This window comes from Mesocricetus auratus, unplaced genomic scaffold (genome assembly GCF_017639785.1).
Source record: "Mesocricetus auratus isolate SY011 unplaced genomic scaffold, BCM_Maur_2.0 Super-Scaffold_100003, whole genome shotgun sequence".
Taxonomy (NCBI): domain Eukaryota; kingdom Metazoa; phylum Chordata; class Mammalia; order Rodentia; family Cricetidae; genus Mesocricetus; species Mesocricetus auratus.
In genome coordinates this window covers 76,664,744-76,685,842 of record NW_024429188.1, presented here as the reverse complement: position 1 = coordinate 76,685,842, position 21,099 = coordinate 76,664,744, and the positions used below count along the sequence as shown (strand labels likewise).

The window sequence follows — 21,099 nt, the reverse complement described above, 5'->3', positions numbered from 1 at the left end:
GGCTTTGTGCATGCCAACCGAGCATTCTATGGATTGAGCTACATCTCCAAACTCAAGAACCAATGCTTTTAGACACTGTTCTGTATGTAACTTAAAAAATTATGTTCTGTGTATGCATGTTTTTCCTGCATGTATGTATGTGTACCCAGTGTCTCAGAAACAGGCATCATATCCTCGGAACTGGGGTTACAGACAGCTGTGAGAAGCTCTGTGGAAATTGAATTCACGTTCTATGAAAGAAACAAGTGCCATCTCTCTCCAGCTCCTACTGTATCTAACTCTTGATTTAATATATTTACCAATGAAATATTCAAATGCCTGGGTATATACTGATTCTGACTTTGAATTAAGGGATCCTCTGGGTCTGTTATGGATAAGAGAAAAACACTGGTGCAAATGTTGTGGTCAGACTATAGGCTTAACTGGAAACTGCAGGTAGGTCAGATAAATCCTTTAAAGAGAAGCCTTGCTGACAAGAACAAATTCAAAGGTGATTAGAGAAGATCTAGGATTTATTGATACTCGGGGACAGAGTCAAGAAGCCAAAAGTGAACCCTAGGTTCATAGGGTTTACATTTTGGGTGTTATCTTTAACCTGTACTAGAAATTCTTAATTTACACTGTACTGGTCGCCCAACACCTGCTTTCTCTTTCCAACGCCCCACGGTTCTGCGGTACTACAATTCCCAGAGTCCCTAGCTCCACCTCAGTCGCCTTCAAGTCTGCCCCATAGATTTCTGGGAGTTGAGGTCTGGGGCCTATTTGCCCAAGTTCGGGGCCTGCGGAAACATGAAGAGGTAAGGGCATGTCCGAGTTGCTGGCAGCAACTTTCATCTTTTACTTTTTGAAAACGGCTTTTTTTCTTTTGTTTGGGATGTGTCATGTTGGCGAGGGGCGGGTTCTCTCTAGCACGAAGACAAAGGAGAAGGGAGGAGGGAAGGCCGGCCGGGTGAAGCTCTGGAAGGGCTGCGGCCAGGCCGGTTTCCATAGGAATGCTTCCCTCGGGCAGAGGCGCCTGGAGCTTCCCTGGCTATCACGTTCCTAACTCTGGAGACTTGCGAACCAGCTCCTCCCTGGCCGGTGCTCCCTAGGTCTCACCCTCCGGAGGGTCTCAGGGCGGGCGCTTACATCGTTTGGAATTAAAAGACTTAGTGGGATCGTCACTCAGGGTCATGTTTCCAGATCTTAACGTTAGAGAGTGATAGTTTATTTCTCCAAATCCAGCACAAACCCGGCTCGGTGTGTTTGGGGAGAAGAAAGGCATTGCTTCAGGGCAGTTTCCCCTACCGGTTGGTTCTGCAGTAAAGGACCCTTTGAATCTGGGGTGGTCCTCCTTGAGACCTAGAGTTTCACACTTACTGACAGGACACCACTCCTTCCAAAGGATCCCCTTGAGTTTTGTATTCACTCTGCGGGGCCACGTTCACTCTGGAGCAGTGCCGCACAACTAACATGTTTAGGAATGCTTTCTGCTGTCTTAGTTTCCTGATGTTTTCCTCTAAGTTGTTGATTTTCCGTGCCTTAATTAGCAACCACATTTTTTGTTTGTTTTTGTTTTTCGAGGCAGGGTTTCTCTGTATTGCTTTGGAGGCTGTCTTGGAACTCACTCTTGTAGACCAGGCTGGTCTCGAACTCTCACAGAGATCCACCTGCCTCTGCCTCCCGAGTGCTGGGATTAAAGGCATGCGCCACCAACGCCTGGCGACCTACAAGGTTTTGGAGATGGCAGGAGCACAAACACTTTCAGCTCTGACTTACTTGAATAAATGGGGGCAGTGGTGGCACACGCCTTTAATCCCAGCACTCGGGAGGCAGAGGCAGGCGGATCTCTGTGAGTTCAAGACTAGCCTGGTCTACCGAGCGAGTTCCAGGACAGAGTCCAAAACAATACAGAGAAACCCCGTCTCGAAAAACCGAAAAAAAAAAACACACATTGTAATTATTCTGTGATGACATACCTCATACGTGAAAACCAATGGATCGAATGTATAGCTTAAAGAACACTCATAAAGGGCTGTCTTCTATACAGGTATAAGCAATAGGACATCATTCACATACAAACCTTTAAAAAGCCCTCCTGGCACTTCTCCCCCTTCTAGCTAGGATTTTGCACCAATTATTCCCTTGCTTTTTTTTTGTTTTGTTTCTTAATATAGTTTCCACATAAGAGTTTAATCTCTGAACAAAATATGCTAGTTTCATCTGTTTTTAGCATTATATAAATGGAAGTATACTGTCTTTTTTTTTTCCTGTAGCAGGCTTTTTTTTAACACGACATTTTTCTATAGATTCATGTGTGTTGATACGCTTCTTCATTTTTAAAAATTAAATTTAGCAATAGCTGAGATTCTAAATAATAAAGATAGAAAGGCTTAGAGAGATTTTTTTAAAACCTTAGTTCCAAAGTAAGTTATTTTAGAATTTTTTAACTATAGGTCCAGGTCTTTATAGGAATCATATAATTAGTGATTTTCCTATACTTTATTATAAACCCCAGTAGACAAGGTCTGTTTTGTAAGAAACCTAATGTTTATTTTCTTATGGATTTAACTCACTTTTTTGTGTTTGTTTTTTTTTTCTGTTCTGTTACTACATGATTAAATTGTTGTGTTATTTGTTAGTACTTGAGTAAGAGTTTTCAATTACTTGAGATTGGTTTACAGCCATGATCTGGTTTGCTACACAGTAGTGTCTAGGGTAGAAATTTGTTAAGATACTCTTTATATTTTCTGCTCTTCCGAATGTCTTCTCTCGTATCTTCAGATCTTGTGTACACAGATGGTATAAGATTTCTCTGTGTTTAACATCAGGCTGTTCTCCCTGTAAGAATGTGTCATCATTTTCCTTTTAGTCAGCCATTTTTGTTATTACCTCAGACTCAGTGTCTTACAAGTGTTTCAGAGTTGTAAGAGGTGGTCACCTCAGTGTGGATATTAATGACACTGACTTTCCCTTTCCTAGGCATTTATTCCATCTGGAACTATTTTCCTTCATTGGTACCAACGTTCTGTCAACCTCTACCAACACTTTTGAAATTTGAGTGTTTTTATTTATAACTTTACTTAACATCATCCTCCAAAAGATTTCTCTCATTTAATCCCTACTTTGTATTTCTGCTATTATTGCCCTAGTCTGGAACTTTCCAATCCATATGACCTAAAACACTGCTTACTCTTTGACACCTAATAGCATGAGAAATTGCTTTCTGATACCTATATGCTCAGGTCTGGTCCAGAATCCCTTCGTGTATTTAATGATGTTCAAAGCCTGAGTCTAAATGGAGGTTCCAGTTATGCCACAGTATGTCACACCCAGTCTTTCAAACACCAGTTTAAGAATACCTTTTTGAAATCTCCTTTACCATTTTAGTTCCCATTTACCACTTTCTTGTGCAGACTTTTTACTAATTTGGCATGTTTTTCTGTCATCATTTATTCAGATTCCTTCCTTTTTGTAGGCACATGCACACAGCACAAGAGTATATAGGTCTTCTCCCTAAATATATTGCACATTCCTTGATCAAAACTGCGATTGGAATATCTTTAATTTCCACAAGTAGTGTCTCACTTCGGGTTTCTATTGCTCTGATAAAACACCATGACCAAAAGCAACTTGGGGAGGGAAGGGTTCAATTCTAGCCTACAACTCTCAGATGATGGTCCTTCACTGTGGGAAGTCAGGGCAGGAACTCAAACTGAGCAGGATCTGATGCAGAGGCCATGGAGGAGTGTTGCTTACAGCCTGCTTTTTTTTAATAGTACTCAGGACCACCAACCCGGGGTGGTACCACACTCAGTTAGTGTGGCCCTCATGTGTCAGTTATCAATGAAGAAAGTGCACCATAGGCTTGCCCATAGGCCATTTTGGTGGGGGCATTATCTCAACTGAGGTTTCCTCTTCCAAAATGACTCTGGCCTGTGTTATTTAACATACAACTAGCCAGTGCAAGTAGCTAGCACAATGCATGTTGTGTACATAGGCATTTAGTAAATGTTTGTGTAATGAATACTCAGGGCAATGGAATGTTGAAGAAATATCTTTGAACAAATGGATCACTGATAGATAATATAAATTTGGAGAATATATTTTCATATTACATGTCTCTTCTACTTTCCCTTTGCTTTTGTTTGTGTGTGTGTGTGTGTGTGTGTGTGTGTGTGTGTGTTTGTCTGTGATTTACATCTGCTCCAGGGTAAATAGCTGTGTGAAGAATGAAGAGCATGTCCTGGAGGAGCTGGAAACAGAAGGCCAAAGGCAGCTGAAGAGCCTCCTTCAACATCAACTTGATACCTCTGTCTCCATTGAAGAGTGAGTATTGATTGGTAAATAGGGAGATTATAATAGACCCTCACTTGCAGGTTATACATCCCTCTTAAAGCCTGATGGGAGCTCTCCACTCTCACACAACCACTTCCTTTGGAGGATCTCTTTATATGGGTCAGATTTTGATTTTGTGTCTTTTTATAGGAAGCTTCCTGTATCTTAGTAAGCCTGGACGTATTTACTGTGTCCTACTATAGCACCGTACATTTCCCCTAACATGGCATTTATAATTCTATATGGTCATTTCCTATTGCCTCTCTTCTGCTATTCTTTATATGGGTGGCAGTTCTTTTGATATTTTTATAGAAGATTTATTTTGTGTGTGTGTTGGGGGTAGGGGTAGTTATGTTAACCATATGTGTGCCACTGCCTGCAGAAGCCAGAGGGTTTTCAATCCTCTGGAAGTGTGGAGTTAGATGTGGTTGTGAGCTGCCTTGTGGGTGATGGGAACTGGCCCAGGTCCTCTGCAAGAGCAATAAGAGCCCTTAATTGTTTTGCCATCTCTCTAGCTCCTTGATTTGTTTTCTTTTTACTGTTAACTGTCAGCACAGAACACAGCATCTAATGCATTGCAGGTACTCAGTAAACTTTGTTAATTTAATAATTTATTAGTCCTGGGTATTTGGGGACTGTTCATGAGACTCCATTTTGTTGCCATGGTGCTTCACCCTGGCAAAACAATGTAAGAGAGACTTTACCCATGAACTTCACTGGATCCTTTATAATAGGAGGCCCCATTACAATTGTAATGTGGTTACTATGAATTGTAACCACAAGATGTTCTTACTCTCTTGTTTTGTTTTGCAGATGTGTCTCTAAGAAAGAGAGCTTTGCCCCGGGTACTATGTACAAGCCCTTTGGGAAGGAAGTGGCTGGGACAATGTCTTTGTCCCAGTTCCGGACACTGCATGAAAAAGATCAAGAAACTGCTTCTCTCAGGGAACTAGGTCTCAATGAAACAGAAATATTGATCTGGAAAAGCCATGTTTCAGGTGAAAAGGTAAGAAAGCTATCTTCTTAAAAAGATTTAGTTTCATTTATATATGTGTGTGCCTGTGTTGATAAAATTCCTTCCCTAAGGGAGACTTAAAGCAACATCCACCCCTCCTTCCAACAACAAACCTACAAACGAAGGCACAGTTCTGCCAAAGTTCACTCTGGAGAACCAATAACTCTATTGAGCTTCCTTACAGAGCCTAGGTAAAGGGCTGCCTACAGAACTGTGGGCACCCCTCCTGCAATGAGCTGTACCTGGAAATTTTTCCCCAACAGCAATGAGGGCTTTCCTATAGCCACAAGCCCTCCCTAGAGAAAAATCTCATGCCCAACTCTGTGCCTCTATGCTGGTGTGTTTAAACCATTAACCAGTCCTGCTGGGATGATCAATTCCAGGCAGGCACAGCTGAACTCCCCAGAGTGGTGATGGCTTCCTTTTGTCATGGAGAACATTTTTTTTAGTTTCATGAAACTGAGTGTTGAATAGGAATCTTATTTTGAAGATGGAAACATTGCCTAAAAAGTTGGCTAACCCTTAACTAAAACTTACATGAACACTTCTAATTTCTAGGCCTTTCCCATCCTCTTACTTATGTGAATTCTCAGATTTTCTTTTGTGCTTTTTGACGTAAAGCATCTAATTTCCCTGGTTTCAGAGGACAAAGCTGAGGGCAACCCCTGAAGCAATACAGAAACGACTTCAAGATATCGAAGAAAGGATCTCAGAGCGCCAGCGCATCCTTTGCCTGCCACAGAGATTTTCAAAGAGCAAACAACTGACCCGACGAGAAATGGAAATTGAAAAGTCCTTATTTCAGGGAACTGATCGTCACTCCTTCCTTAAGGCTCTTTATTACCAAGGTATGGGATCCTCACTGACTTTGAGATGTTCTTTAACATTTAACATCATAGTATTAGAAGTGGGAAATTAGTGAAAGACAAGATGTTACTATTCTTGAGAAATATATAGTCCCGTGAGTGACACCAAGATGTGTATAGTTACTTGCATGTCACCACTGAAAGTGTTATAAAGAGTTTAATCAAGTGCCACAGCATCTGAATCTAGCTGGGGGAGTCAGAAGTTGACATTTATACTATCTTAACAGATCAACATAAAGGGAAAAGGACATTATAGCTAGTGAATGGATAGGAGCCATACTATGAAAGGACCTAGTATATGTAGGGGACTGTTCAGTGTGGCAGTGAAGCAGGGTATGGCAGGGAATAATGTCTGACACATGAAAGGGAACCAGAGTGAGATTGTGATGGGTCTTTAGACTGAACTCTAAAGTGATGTAAAATATATACATAAAAGCAGCATGTCTTAACCAGAAAGGATTCATTTGCAGCTAATTTTACTCAGCATGGTGGAAGGTACACAGAAAGGGTTTAAGAAATGGTTCCTAGCCTTGTACTAGTCAGCTTGAAGATGCATACATATACCCTTTAGCAGTAATGCTAGATAAACTGGTTCAGTGCCATAGAAGTTCAGAGTTTAATTGCTGTGACTAAAGAAGGCCTCAGAAGAGGTAAGATCTTTAACCCTGTCTATTAGACAGTTGCAGAGGTTGGTGTGAGCATTGTTAATTGGGGGCATTTTAAGAGATCAGCTTGAAAGGGCAGCTCAGGATTCTTGGCTCTTATTTGTTTGATAATACAGAGGTATATGGAGTTAGTTTGTTCAGTTAATACATTTGAAGATAGTAAGATGAGACAAGCTGTATTTAGAAATGATTAATGTGGTGGCCAAGAAAGAGAATTAGAGAGAGGAAAGAGAGAATGACGGCAGTGGAACTGGAGAGGTGGGATTAGTTGTGTGATATGACAAGAAGAGTTTATAAAGCCTGTTGACAGAGAATGAAGGAGTGGATCACTGAGAATGAAGTGCAGAGGAATATGGCGAGATAACTCAGACATTTCAAAGCTGTGTAACTTAGTAGGTAAAATAAGTCAAGGGGACACTCTGAAGAAGGCTGGTGTATTTCATTTAAACAGATTGAGTTTGGGAAGATGGCAGACTTAGCACAGGCAGATACTGATCGACACAGCAAAGCTGAGGACACAAGTCAGAACTTGGTCTATATGTTAAATTTATGCAAGTGATCGAGTGGTGTGTGAAAGATAGACTGTAAGGTGCCAGGGCAATGGTAAGGGAGGAAGGAACAGAACAGCTTTCTGTGGAGAGACATTATGACATACTGACTGTGATCGTAGGCTCTGGAAGGAGACTGCCTGGGAAAAGCCTGGCTCCCCCACTTACTAGCTGTGCAATGCTGATCACATTACCTCTCTATACTTCAGTTCTTTCTCTGTGAAACGAGAATATCAGCAGTAGCTGTGATGTAGCGTTGTTAGGAGTATTAAGTGATGTAACACGTGGAAATCAGAGCAGTACCTGCTATTGGGGTGGGGAGGTGGGGTGTGTGTCTCTGTTCTGTTTCCTATCTTTGAAACTCCTTGCTTTAAACCTTCACAGCATACCACAAAAAGACAAGTGCAGACAAGTACATGACCTCAATGAAGAGGAAGATAAAATTAGGCACAAAAGGCAAGTCGAGAGTTTTCTTACAGTGTTAGATTTAGGAATGTAAAGTAGGGTCCCAGACTTCTAAGTTGAGCACTTATTTAATTCCATATTCACTATATGACAATGTTTATAGGAAATAACCTAGAGAGAGCATATTGTCCTGATATGAAATATTAAAGAGAGGAGTTAGTAGAAGTTGTCAAGATTTTACATTTAGTTTTGTTTTTACTTCTATAGATTCATTGTACCAGACATACATTGTCCTTGCTGAATTTTAGATCCCATTGCAAAAATGATTCTGAATATCATTAATCAGTATAACTATTGATGATGATGATGGTAATTATAACTAGCATTTATTTTGAAATGAACTTACAGTAAAATTGCATGGGGCCTTTTTTGGTGTACAATTCTGTGAATTGTATAAATCATCTAGATTTCATGTATCCACCACCACAGTCAAGCGAGGGAGCAGCTCCATCACTCAGGCAAACTATCATACTCTCCCTCTTTAGAGTTACTCCCATTGTGCCCCCCCAAGTTCCTGGCAATCACATATCTCCATTACTTCTGCTTTATATTTTAGAGACTGTCATATAAATGGAATCATGCAGTGTGTAACCTTGTGAGGCTGGCTTCTTTCACTCAGCATAATGCTTTTGAGACTCATCCAAGTTGTTGTTTATATCAATAACTCATTCATTTTTGTGGAGTCCCATTTCATTGTATGGATATTCCATATCCATTCATGTATTGAAGTGGATTTGGGTTTTTCCAGGTTATGGTCTTTATGAATGATATTGATATTAACATTCTTGTGCAGGTTTTTGTGTGAACATAAGTTTTTATTTCTCTAAGGTAAATATCTAGAAGTGGGATTACTGGGTCATATGGTAAGTGAACATTTAACTTTATATGAAACTGCCAAACCATTTTCCAGAGTGGCTGTACCATTTTGCATTCCCACCAATGGTGTATGAGAGTTGACTTGCTCTCCATCTTTGTCAGCATTTGGTATTGTCAATATTTATTGTGATCGTTCTGATAGGCGTGAAGTGATGCCTTCTTGTTGTTTTAATGTGCCTTTCTTATGGCTAATGATGCTGAGCATCTATCTTTCCGTGTGCTTTTTTGCCATCATTATATCCTGTTTGCTAAAATTTCTGTTCACATCTTTGCCGTTTTATCATTGGATTGTTTTTCCTTCCTAATGACTTTTGATATTTCTTTATATATGCTAAACACAGTCTTCCATCAGATGTGTGCTTTACAAATATTTTTTCACAGTCTGGAGCTTGTCATTTCATTCTCTGAGCAGCATGTTTTTAATTGTGCTAAAATTTACATAACATAAAATTTACTATTTTAATCATTTTAAATATTTGCTTCTGTGGTGTTAAGTATATTCATATTCTGTAACTATAAGCACCACCTATCTCTAGAGCTTTTAAAGATATACACATTAAAAGCTTTATCTTACCTCACACCCTCTGCCTTCTAGCAACCTCGGTTCTACTTTTCATGAATTTGACTATTCTGTGTAACTCATGTAAATAAAATCATGCAATAATTATCTTTAATGACTGGGTTATTTTACTTAGCGTAAATGTCTTCATTGCTCATTCACACTGTAGCATGTGTCACAAATCCATTCCTTTTTAAGGCTGCATAATATTCCATTGTATATACATGCTGCTTTGTTTACTCAGTTCATTCGTCAGTGGACACTTCAATTACTTCCATGTTGTAGTTATTGTCAATAGTGCTGGTGTGAACATTGGAGTACAAGTGTTTGATATCTGCTTTTAGTTCTTGGTGTACATACACAGAAGTGGAATTGCTGGATCTTATAGTAATTCTGTGTCTAGTTTTTTGATGAACCTCCCTACTGTTCTCTATACAGACTGTGATTTTGCATTCCTACCAGCAATGCACAAAAGTTCCAAGTTTTCTAAATTCTCAGGAACACATGTTATTTTTTTGGGTTTTCTCTTTTTGGATAAGTGATACTTTAAAGAGCATGATATATCTCATTAGAGTTTTGATTTGCATTTCCCTAATAAGTATTGCTGTTTTTTGTTACATGTGCTGTTTGGCCATGTATCTTCTATGAATAAATATCCATTCAAGTATTTAGATATTACTTCTCAGACACATGATCTGTAAATATTTTCTCTTGCTGTGTGTCTGCTTTTAACTCTTCATAGTAGCCATTAATGCATGGTGTTTTCTCATTTTTCTTCATGTTTCTATGCTTCTGTTAGTATATTTAAGAAGTCATTGCCAAATCCAATATAAAAAAGCATTTCCTCTAGGTTATCTTCTTAGCTGTTACAGTTTTTGCTCCATTTAGGTCTTTGATCCATTTTGACATAAGTTTTGTATATGGCTTAAAGATAAACATCCTGTCACTTGTTGCTATTCAGTTTTCCCAGGGCCATTTTTTGGAGACTGTTCTTTCTGCACTGAATGCTCTGTTCAAAGATCATTTACCATATGGATGAGAGTTTATTTCTGGGCTCTTTAGTGGTATATGTGTCTGGCATTATGCCTATAGCATGCTGTTGGTTTTTTTTTTCTTTTTGATACAAGGTTTCTCTGTGTAGCTCTGGGTATCCTAGAACTCACTCTGTAGACCAAAGCTGGCCTTGAACTCACAGAGATCCACCTGCCTCTGCCTCCTGAGTGCTGGAATTAAAGACGTGCACCACCACATGTGGAATGTAGCATGCTCTTTTAATTTTTGTTCTAAGTTTTGAAATCAGGAATTAATAATCTGTAATATGGTATTTTTCACATTGTCTTGATTATTTTGGTAGTCCCTTAAGATTCCATATGTGTTTTAGAGTAGACTTTTATTTCTATAAAATCAAATCATTGACAGTTTGTAAGGGAATGAATTGAATCTGTAGAGAGCTTTGGCTAGTGAGGATTGAACAGTGTTAAGTCTTCTAAATGATCATGAGTGCTTACCTGCTATTTGTGTCATTTTTTATGTTTTTAGTTCTTTAAACTGCATCTTCTAGCTTTTACTATATAGGTCTTGCTCCTCAGAGAAAATGCTTTGAACTCTTGTCGAGTTTATCAGTTGTATGTGCAGACATATGGCTGTGTAAGAATTAAGAACTCTTCCTAATACCTGTTGATGTAAAACACCTCTGGTATTTTTCTCCTTGTGGTTTTATAATTACACATTTTATATTTAGACCTGTAATCCATTTTGACGTGGTATTTTTATAACATGAGATGAGATCTAGAGTGAGATTAACCTTTCTTCCTATGAATGCTCGAGCACCAGTTATTCAAAAGAGTATCTTCTTCCCCACTTACTAACTTTCATTCCTTTCAGAATTTATGTTAATAATATAATAGTGGTGAAAGACTGAAATTTGTCACCAAGAAAAGAAAAAGTAAAGATATCCACTCAGACTATTTCTATTTTAAATGGGATAAAAGTAGAAAATTAATATTCATAAGACAAAGGAAATTTATAAATATGCAAAAAATGTATAGTTCTACCAGATAATGAGTGGTTCAAAACTAAATTCCATTCCCTCTTAAATTCATGTGTGTATGTGTTTATTTATATATAGAACCTGATCAATCCTTTTAGTGTTGTACAACATTTATATGCAAACATACATTAATTGTTGTGTGTGTTTCTGTGTTTATATACAAAGCCTGTTTAGTGTTGCAAATTTTGGCATGTCAGCTAGTGATTGTATCATGCAGGTCTTATTTAGGCAGCCATACTATTGAGACTCTGTGGGTGTAGCTTCTCATGCCCTTTTGATTGAAGTTTTTAGTTTACTTATTTTAATGTATTAGGTTATTTGATAAGATAGGATTTATATCTATTATTTTATCCATTTATGGAATTAGATTTCTAGATTTCTCTAGTATGTCATTTTAATTAACTTTTTGATTCTCCCTCCCACCCCCATTGGGGAGTGTGTGTGTGTGTGTGTGTGTGTGTGTGTGTGTGTGTGTGTGTGTGTGTGTGTGGTGTGTGTGTGTGTTATTCCCTTCCTGGTTACCATTTTTTATTCTTTACATACTTTACATCTCAAAATCAAAAAAGTTTCCCCTACCTCCATTCCTACCAGCCTCTCCCACTTGCACCTCCCCTCTCCCCCATTTCCCTTAAAAAAAAAGAACAGGCCTCCCAGGGATATCAACAGAATACATAATAGCAATTTACAGTAAGATTAGGCATCTCACCTCATAACAAGACTGGATGAGGTGACCCACTAGGAGGAAAAGGATACTAAGAGCAGGCAAAGGAGTCAGACATATCCTCCACTCACATTGTTAGGAGTCCCACAAGAACACTAAGCTAGCAACCATAACATATATGCAATGGACCTTTCTCAAATCCTTACAAGGTCTATGTCACTTCAGTCTCTGTGAGCCCCTATGAGCCCTGCTTAGCTGATTCTGTTTTTGTGGTGTCCTTGACCCCTCTTGGTCCCTACAGCCCTTCCTCCTCTTTATTTTCGTTTTTTTTTTTTTATTCAAGGCAGTTTCTCTCTGTGTAGCCCTAGCTGTCCTGGAACTAGCTCTATAGACCAGGCTGGCCTCAAACGCAAAGAGATCCACCTGCCTCTGCCTCCCACGTGCTGGAATTAAAGGTGTGTGTCACCACTATCCAGACTTCTTCCTCCTCTTATGTGGGGTTCCCCAGGCTTCTCCTAGTGTTTGGCTGTGGGTCTCTGTATCTGTTCCCATTGGTTCTTGGACAATGCTTCTCTGATGGCAATAGAATATCATTAGGAATTAAGGATTACAACTAACAGATTAAACAGGTTAGTTTGCAGTAGTGACAACTTAATTTTTTAGATGGTTTTTATTTGTATATTTTTACATCCTTACTGCTATTTCCACTCCTTCCTCTCCTCCCAGTCTATCCCCCCACCTTCCATGACTCCCTTATCCACTTCTCCGTTTCTATTCAGAAAAGGGCAGGCTTCTCAGGATATCAACCAAGTATGGCATATCAAGTTGCAGTAAGGCTAGGCACCTCCCCTTGTATTAAGGCTGGGCAAGGAAGAGCAGGGTCCTAAAAGCTGGCAATAGAGTCAGAGACAGCCCCTGCTCCCACTGTTAGGACTTCCACAAGAAGACCAAACTACATAACCCTACCATATACACAGAAGGCCTAGGTGAGTCCCATGCAGGCTCCTCCCTGGTTGTTGGTTCAGTTTCTGTGAGCCCAAGTTAGTTGATTTTGTGGGGTTTCTTTTGGTCTTCTTGACCCCTTGGGCTCCTACAATCCTTCCTTCCTCTCTTCAGCAGGATTCCCTGAGCTCTGCCTAATGTTTGGCTATGACATCTGTTTCCATTAGTTGCTAGATGACACCTCTCTGGTGACAGTTGGGCTGGCCACCAATCTATGAGTATAGCAGAATATCATTAGATGTCATTACATTGACATCTTCCTTTTTTGACTGGTGTGTTTGGCTCTATCCTAGGTCTCTGAGCTAAAAGCTTCTGGGTCTGGTACTCCAGGTATTGTCAGGGGTGGGATCCCTTTTGGATCTCAAGATGGACTAGTCATTGCTTGGCTACTCCCACAATTTCTGTGCCACCTTTACCCCAGCATATCTTGTAGGCAGGACAAATTGTAGGTTGAAGGTATGTGGCTGGGTTGTTGTCTCAATCCTTCACTGGTAATAGGAGAGGGCCAGTTTAGATTATGTATCCCCTATTCCTAGGAGTCTTACCTGGGATCAGCCTTGTAGATTCCTGGGAGTTTCCATTACACCAGGTTTCTACCTCACCTCAAAATGCCCCCTTTTCTAATTATCTCTTCCAGTACTCTCTCCCCCATTTCCCCCTGATCACTCCTGTTCCCATCCCCACCTACCCCCAGGGAGTTCCAAAGGTACCCCTTGGACCCTCCTTATTACTTAGCTTTTTTGGGTTTGTGGAATGTAGCATGGTTGTCCTTTACTTTACAGCTAATAACCACTTACAAGTGAGTTTATACCATGTTTGTCTTTTTTGATTACCTCACTCAGGGTAGTATTTTTCTAGTTTCATCTATTTGCCTGCAAATTTCCTGATGTCATTGTTTTTAACAGCAGAGTAATAATCGATTGTGTAAATGTACCATATTTTCTTTATCATTCTGTGGTTGAGGGACATCTAGATTGTTTCTAGATTCTGGCTATTACAAATTAAGCTGTTATGAACATAGTTGAGCTAGTATCCTTGTGGTATGGATTGAGCATCCTTACGGTATATGCCCAAGATAGGTAAAGCTGGGTCTTAAGGTAGATTGATTTTCAATTTTCTGAGAAAACGAAATATTGATTTCCATAGCAGCTGTTACACTCTCATCAGCAATGGAGGAGTGTTCTCCTTGCTCCACATCCTCTCTAGCATAAACTGTCATTTGTGTTTTTGAGTTTAGCTATTCTGACAGGTGTAAGATGGAATCTCAGAGTTGTCTTAATTTGCATTTCCCTGATGGCTAAGGTTGTTGAACATTTCTTTAAGTGTATCTTGGCCATTTGAATTTCCTCTGTTGAGAATTCTCTGTTTAGATCCATACCCCATTTTTAATTGGATTATTTTGTTTTTTGATATCTACTTTCTTGAGTTCTTTATATATTTTGGAAATTAGTCCTCTGTCAGATGTGGGCTTAATGATGATCTTTTCCTATTCTGTAGGCTGCCATTTTGTCCTATTGATGGTGTCTTTGGCCTTACAGAAGCTTTTCAGTTTCATGATGTTCCATTTATTAATTATAATGTTGATCTTAGTGTCTGCGCTACTGATGTTCTGTTCAGGAAGTTGTCTCCTGTGCTGATGTGTTCAAGGGTACGTCCCACTTTCTCTTCTGTCAGTTTGATTTATGTTGAGGTCTTTTATCCATTTGGACTTGAGTTTTGTGCAGGGTGATAGATATGGATCTATATGCAATCTTCTACATGCCAACATCCAGTTATACCAGCACCATTTGTTGAAGGTGCTGTCTTTTTTCTATTGGATAATTTTGACTTCTTTGTCAAAAATCAGGTATCTGTAGGTATGGGGATTTATGTGTGGGTCTTTGATTTGATTCTGTTGATCCACCTGTCTGTTTTTATTACTGCAGCTCTGTAGTAGAGCTTGAAGTTCCGTTATTGTTCAGGATTGTTTTAGTTATCCTGTTTTTTTTTTCCAAATGAAATTGGATATTGTTTTTTCAAGGTCTGTAAAGGCTTGTGTTTGAATTTTAATGAGGATTGTGCTGAATCCTTTTGGTAAGACAATCATTTTTACTATGTTAATTCTACTGGTCCATGAGCATGGGAAATCTTTCCATCTTCTGATGTGTTCTCCAATTTCTTTCTTCAAAGTCTTTAAGTTCTTGTCATATAAGTGTTTCACTTGTTTGGTTAGAGATACACCAAGATATTTTATGTTAATTAGGGCTATGGTGAAGGGTGTTGTTTCCCTGATTTGTTTCTCCACCTATTTATTGTTTGTATATAGGAGGGCTACTGATTTTTTTTTGTTAATCTTTTATCCAGCCATATTACTGAAGGTGTTTATCATCAGCTGTAGGAGTTTCCTGGTAGAATTTTTGGGGTCATTTATGTATGCTATAATATCATCTATAAATAGTGATACTTTGACTGCTTCCTTTAATAGCAACTTAGTTGTTTTTTTTTACAAGACAAGAGTTTCCCTGTATTGTTTTGGAGGCTGTCGGTCCAGCCTGGCCTCGAACTCACAGAGATCCGCCTGCCTCTGCCTCCCGAGTGCTGGGATTAAAGGCATGCGCCACCACTGCCCGGCTAGCAGCTTAGTTTTAACCGTATCTAAAATATGGTATGTTTCTGTTCTCTTTACTTGTACTATCATCATACAGATTACATCTGTATAGATTTTCAAGTACAGAAGCAGTTTTGTAATTGCTGCTTTATATCAGATATGATGAAAAATAGTTACAAAGGAAAAGGCACTTATACCATGTTTAATGTTTACCTATATAGATCAATTTATGAGTGCCTTTTCTCTGTGTGCATCTGAGTTACTATGCACTATTCATTTATTTTGGCCTAAATGGTTTTTATGTCTCTTAGGGCAGGTCTTCTGGTAATGAACTCTTTATCTGAGAATTTCTTCTTGCATTGTTAGTTATAATTTTTATGAAAATGTTGTATTATCATATGTTATATTTATAAAATACTGAGTTTGATTATGACATTTACTTATATGTATATAGCAGACTTTAATCATAGTCCTCTCCCAGTTACTTACTAGTTCTTTTACCCCTCTTTCTGATGAATAGTTTCGATGGATGAAAACTTTTAGTTCACAGAGTTTTTCTTTCAGCACATTGAATATGCCTCTGACCTCTATGATATCTGCTAAGTCAGTTGTTAATTTCCTTGGATCCCTTTCCATAATGAGTCTCTTCTGTTGAGTTGCTGTTTTAAAGATTTATTCTTGGGCTAGAGAGATAACTTAGTCAATAAAGTACTTGCCATGTAAACACAGAAACTTGAGTTCAAACTCGAGGACCCACATAACAAAGTTGAGCATAGTGGCACATGTTTGTAGTTCCAGGGCTGGAGAAGCAAAGGTATGTGGATCTCTGAGCCTTACTGCCTAGTCAGCCTAGCCCTTCTAGAGGAGCTTGAGGCCGGTGAGAGATCCTGTCCTAAAAAGCAAAGTAGATGACCCCTGTGTCCTATATCCATGTATGCTCATTTATGTGTATGTGCAACCCCCCCCCAAATACACACATGTACATATGCACATTTACAGACACAAAAATATTTACTTTCACATTCTTCTTTGGCAGTTTGGATGTATATATCTATGCGTTTATCTTTGAGTTTATTCTCCTTTGATTCTGTTGAGCTTCTGTGATGTGTAGATTAATGATTTTTATCAATTTGGTGATGATACCAGTGTTGCTTTCTTGAAATGTTTTTCCCCCTTTTCAACTTCTGACACTCCTGTGATCGAGAGGGTTAATCATCTGCTTTATCTTCTGAGGCCGTTCATTTTTCCTTGTCCTTATTTGTTTGTCCTTCCCAGACTGAGTTATTGTCTTCTGAGTAGATAGTGGGGTTATCTTCAAGTTTATAGATGCTTTCTTCTACTAGCTTAAATCCATTATGTTCTGTTAGTGGCGTGTGTGTGTGTGTGTGTGTGTGTGTGTGTGTGTGTGTGTGTGTGTGTGTGTGTGTGTGTGTGTGACAGTTACTTTACATGCAACTCCAGAAATCCCACTAGGGTCTTTACTGCATTCTTTTAGTGTCTACTTTATCAGTTAGTCTGAATTTTCCCTTCAGTTGTTTAAGGAACTTAGAATGACCATTTTAAATGTTAGTCAAGTTAACTTCACAAATGTGCTTCTATTAATTTTCTCTTCCTGGATATAGGCCATGCTTTCTTCTTTCTTTATGATATATTGTATTTTTGTTGAAAATTAGAGATTTTACTTATTATAACGTGGTAATTCTTAAAATCAATCCACCACCACCACTATACCATGTATTTCTTGATGTCACTGTTTAGTAATTTTCCTTTGTATTTAATTCTGAAAATTATGTCTTCTCTCTGCTTCCTTAGCAACAAAGTAGTTCTCTAGTGATCGAAGAGAGTTTCCTTAAATGCCTTGAGCCAGAATGTCTATCATGCTTTGCTTAAGCGTCCACATGTATGTTGTAGCTTGGAACCTTCTTTCAGTACTGAAACACTTGACAGCTCTTCCTTAGACTGCACCTTCTACTCAAGCAGAGCCTTCCTGTCAGCCCAACGTGAGTGTTAGAGTTGTCTCCGATTCCAGCTGTCCTGTGCACACACACCGCTTTGTTTGTTCATTGTCTTCCAGATTCTTGGGAGCATACCTGAATTTTTAAAAGCCCAGTTTTCCTTTAAGTCAATAATTTTTATTTATGTGTTCTTTGAGAAATTCACACATGTGTACAGTATATTTTGATCATACCTGCCCTTCCCTTCCTCCCCTCTATCCTTTCTGTACTACTTCCCCACATGGTACCCTTCCTGTCTCCATGTCCTTATTTTCAATAACCCATTTAAATAATAACCGTTATTTTTGATAACCCTAATTGCTGCTGCTCATATGTATATGGCTATAAAACTGGTCACTGGAGCATAGGCAATCCACCAGAGGCCACACCCTTTAAGAAAAGTGACTCTTCCTTCCCCTAACAGCCATTAACTGCCAATAGCTCCTCAGCTAGGGGTGGGGGTTCATGTTCCCTGCCCCCTCCATCCTGGAGTGTTCACTGTCTTGATCGTCTGCAGGATCTTTTTGTTGGCTCCTTGTTAGTCTCCATCTCAGGCAGGTGTACTGTTATGCAGTTCCCACCAATTAATTTTGACAAATGCCCTAGGAATGGACTATTCTTACAGTGTGGGATGTCAGTCATGTCAAAGATAGGCAAGTCCTCAGAATGTAGCTTATACTCCAGGTACCAAGCACATGAACAAGTACAGATCCTCTGAAGATAGAGCTTTTTGTAATGCTCTAGAATTGTTCTGCCCCTCTGTGTTCAGCCACATTGCTGGCTTACAGCTTCTGTAATGGCTGTCATGTTTTTTGTTTTGTTTTTTGTTTGTTTGTTTGTTTTAGGTCTGTGAAACTGGAGAGAAAGAGATGGGATTATGGAAACTTAAAATGCTACAAACCTTACTAATCTTACTTTTTCTTAAAACACTGCTCCATGTTTTATTGCAAGCATTTAATTTACTTCCAAAATTGATTTTGCCATTTTTTTTGCCAATGTTCTTTTTGCTTTTAGGACACAGATTTTTAGAGGTTTCACTCTAGCATTCCAGAATTGCTTTCTTGCCATCATTTTCCTCTATCCTATTTATATTATTACATTTGGGAAAGAGTAAGCTTTTATAGCATAGAGTTGGGTCATTTTTTTCTACTTTATTGAGTTAGCATTTACTGCATACCATAAAACTCATTCCTTAAGTGCACAATTCAGTGATTTGTAGTAAATTTACAGAATTCATCAACCATAACAACAATCTAGTGTTAGGACATTTCCATCACCTCAAAGACTGCTATTAGTCCTTGTTTATACTCCCACCCTGGGCATCCACCAAGGAAATATCCATCCCTATGGATTTACCTATTTGGGACATTTTATATAAATGATTCATATAATATATGCTTCTCTCTACCTTAGTATAATGTTTTCATTGTGTCTAGAACATTATGTCTAGAACCAGTAGTTTTCCAGTGTCCTGATGGATTCTGTGAGCATGCTGAGAATATCTTCAACCCTTGGCCGTGTACTTTGCAATCTCAAATGGAAATGCTTCCATTTCTTACTTGCACAAAGCCTCATGATTAATCAGAAGTGACACTATATGGCTTTTTAGATCTTTTCCTCAGCATGTGCAAACCTGTTTGCAGATCATCTATACCTGTGTATGGAACTATATTTTACCTTTTTTAGAGCTTTATGTGGACATCTCATTCCCTGAATTTTTGCCTTAAGATTTTTATTAACTGGTGTTTTCTGTAACTGTTATCTACCTACTCGGTGTCTGTGAAATTCAACAATTGTCTATGGACATTTTCGTAGTAAGTTCCTAGATAAAATGACTGTTACCACTTGCGCTCAAATAAAGAGAGTGCCCCTTGAATTTCCTGAAGGCTGGGAATAGTACTTCCAGGGACTGCTGCCTCATTTATTCTGCCTTCTGCTGGTGGCCCTGTTGCTGGGTTGGTTTTTTTTCCCCTCTTTGATTTCACATCACAGGCTTTCAAGGTTAACCACTGAAATACCAGTTGGAATGGAAGTAACAAAATTCGTTGTTCTTGCAGAGACCCAGCTTTTCTTCCTAAGAAATCTTGCCCAGGTTGTTGCAAGCCTTTGACTAACTTCTAGAATTGTAAGAGTTTGCTCTGTTGTTGCTTTTGTGGAAGAGGTGTTTGAAAGGTTCCTCCTCTGCTATTTTCCTGACATTGTCTTAATGGCATAGCTCACAGCTCTGAAGTCTGAGATTGCGGTGACATGCTTTTTAGGACTTCTGGTTTTGATCCTATGAAGACCATTTCTTTCTAACTCAAGGTCATATCAATTTTCTCCTTTATTCTAAAAGACTATAGTTTCAACTCACATTTAAGCCTATGAACCGTTTTGAATTACTTTCAGCATATGACAGAGATTTATGTTCATCTGGTTGCATATATATATATATACATATATATGCACACATAGATTATATGTACAATTGGCATTGCATGTGAAAACACTGCCATTTCACATTAAGTTGTCTTGACATCATTGTAGAAAATCAATTTGTCACAAATATAATAATATATCTTTTTCTTTCTGTGTATTTCCTTCTTGTTGTATTTGATAAGGGTCTCATGCAGTACAGACTGGCCCTGAACTCACTATGTAGCCAAGGATGATCTTGAACTTTTGATCTTCTTGTCTCCACTTTGCAAGTACTGGGATTATAAGCTGTTAAATCTGACTTTCTTTCTACTTTCAGCAATTTAATGAGTTCTTTAGTTAAGATTCTAGGCCTTTAACCAATTAACTGTCTATTGTTCGTTATTCACAATCTTCAAATAGACCATAATTATCAACAGGTTTTGTAACTCTACTTTGTGAGTTCGATCAGATTATATAACTGTGCTTCATGGGATAGACAGAGTGAGGGAGGATATGACAGAAGTCCTAATAGCTGATATTTTCTGAAGGCCTATTTGTACCAGTCATTGTGCTAAATACTTATTTTGCAAACTGATACATTTAATTCCAGTAACAGCACTATAAGATGTGATACTATTACACCTATTTTACAGAAAACAAACGAGCTTCTAAAGAGAATAAGTCACTTTCTCTAAATCACAGTTATTAATTAACCATGCTATTACCTTAAATATGCCATCTTCAGAAAAGTCAGTGCTACTTTTTGTGTATACTTCAAATGACCGTATCTTCAAGTTTTTTCTTTTTGCAATATGGGAGATTGAACTCCTGCCTTCTTATATACCAGGCTAGTGCTCGGCCACTGAGCTGCAAAGTTCTCTGTTTTTGAATTATGCAGTATCATTTTAAAATGAAATTCATGGAAAACCAAGATGTATTTCTAGAAATATGCTCCTGAAATTAACTGTAACATATTCTTTAACCATGATCTTTTCTCCATTTTGTTAATTTTTTTCTTTATTGGGGCAGTCTTGCCATGCAATGTTAATAGGCCTGGTACTTGCTGTTTAGCTCAGGCTGGCCTTAAACTTCTGGCA

General features: G+C 38.7%; 1 protein-coding gene across 2 annotated transcripts in view; it reads left to right on the top strand.

Annotated features, from left to right (window-relative positions):
- Positions 1-744: 744 nt before the first annotated feature.
- Positions 745-21,099, top strand: part of Rbm41 (RNA binding motif protein 41) — a 54,762-nt gene continuing 34,407 nt past the window's right edge. The window contains exons 1-5 of one of the 2 annotated variants that reach the window (XM_040744455.1): positions 745-797; positions 4,192-4,308; positions 5,131-5,323; positions 5,976-6,180; positions 7,796-7,867. In XM_040744455.1, coding sequence (XP_040600389.1) covers positions 790-797; positions 4,192-4,308; positions 5,131-5,323; positions 5,976-6,180; positions 7,796-7,867 — 595 coding nt within the window. In that variant the 5' untranslated portion in view covers positions 745-789. The remainder of the gene's footprint in view (positions 798-4,191; positions 4,309-5,130; positions 5,324-5,975; positions 6,181-7,795; positions 7,868-21,099) is intronic. The other variant, XM_005076696.4, reaches the window with a different exon arrangement.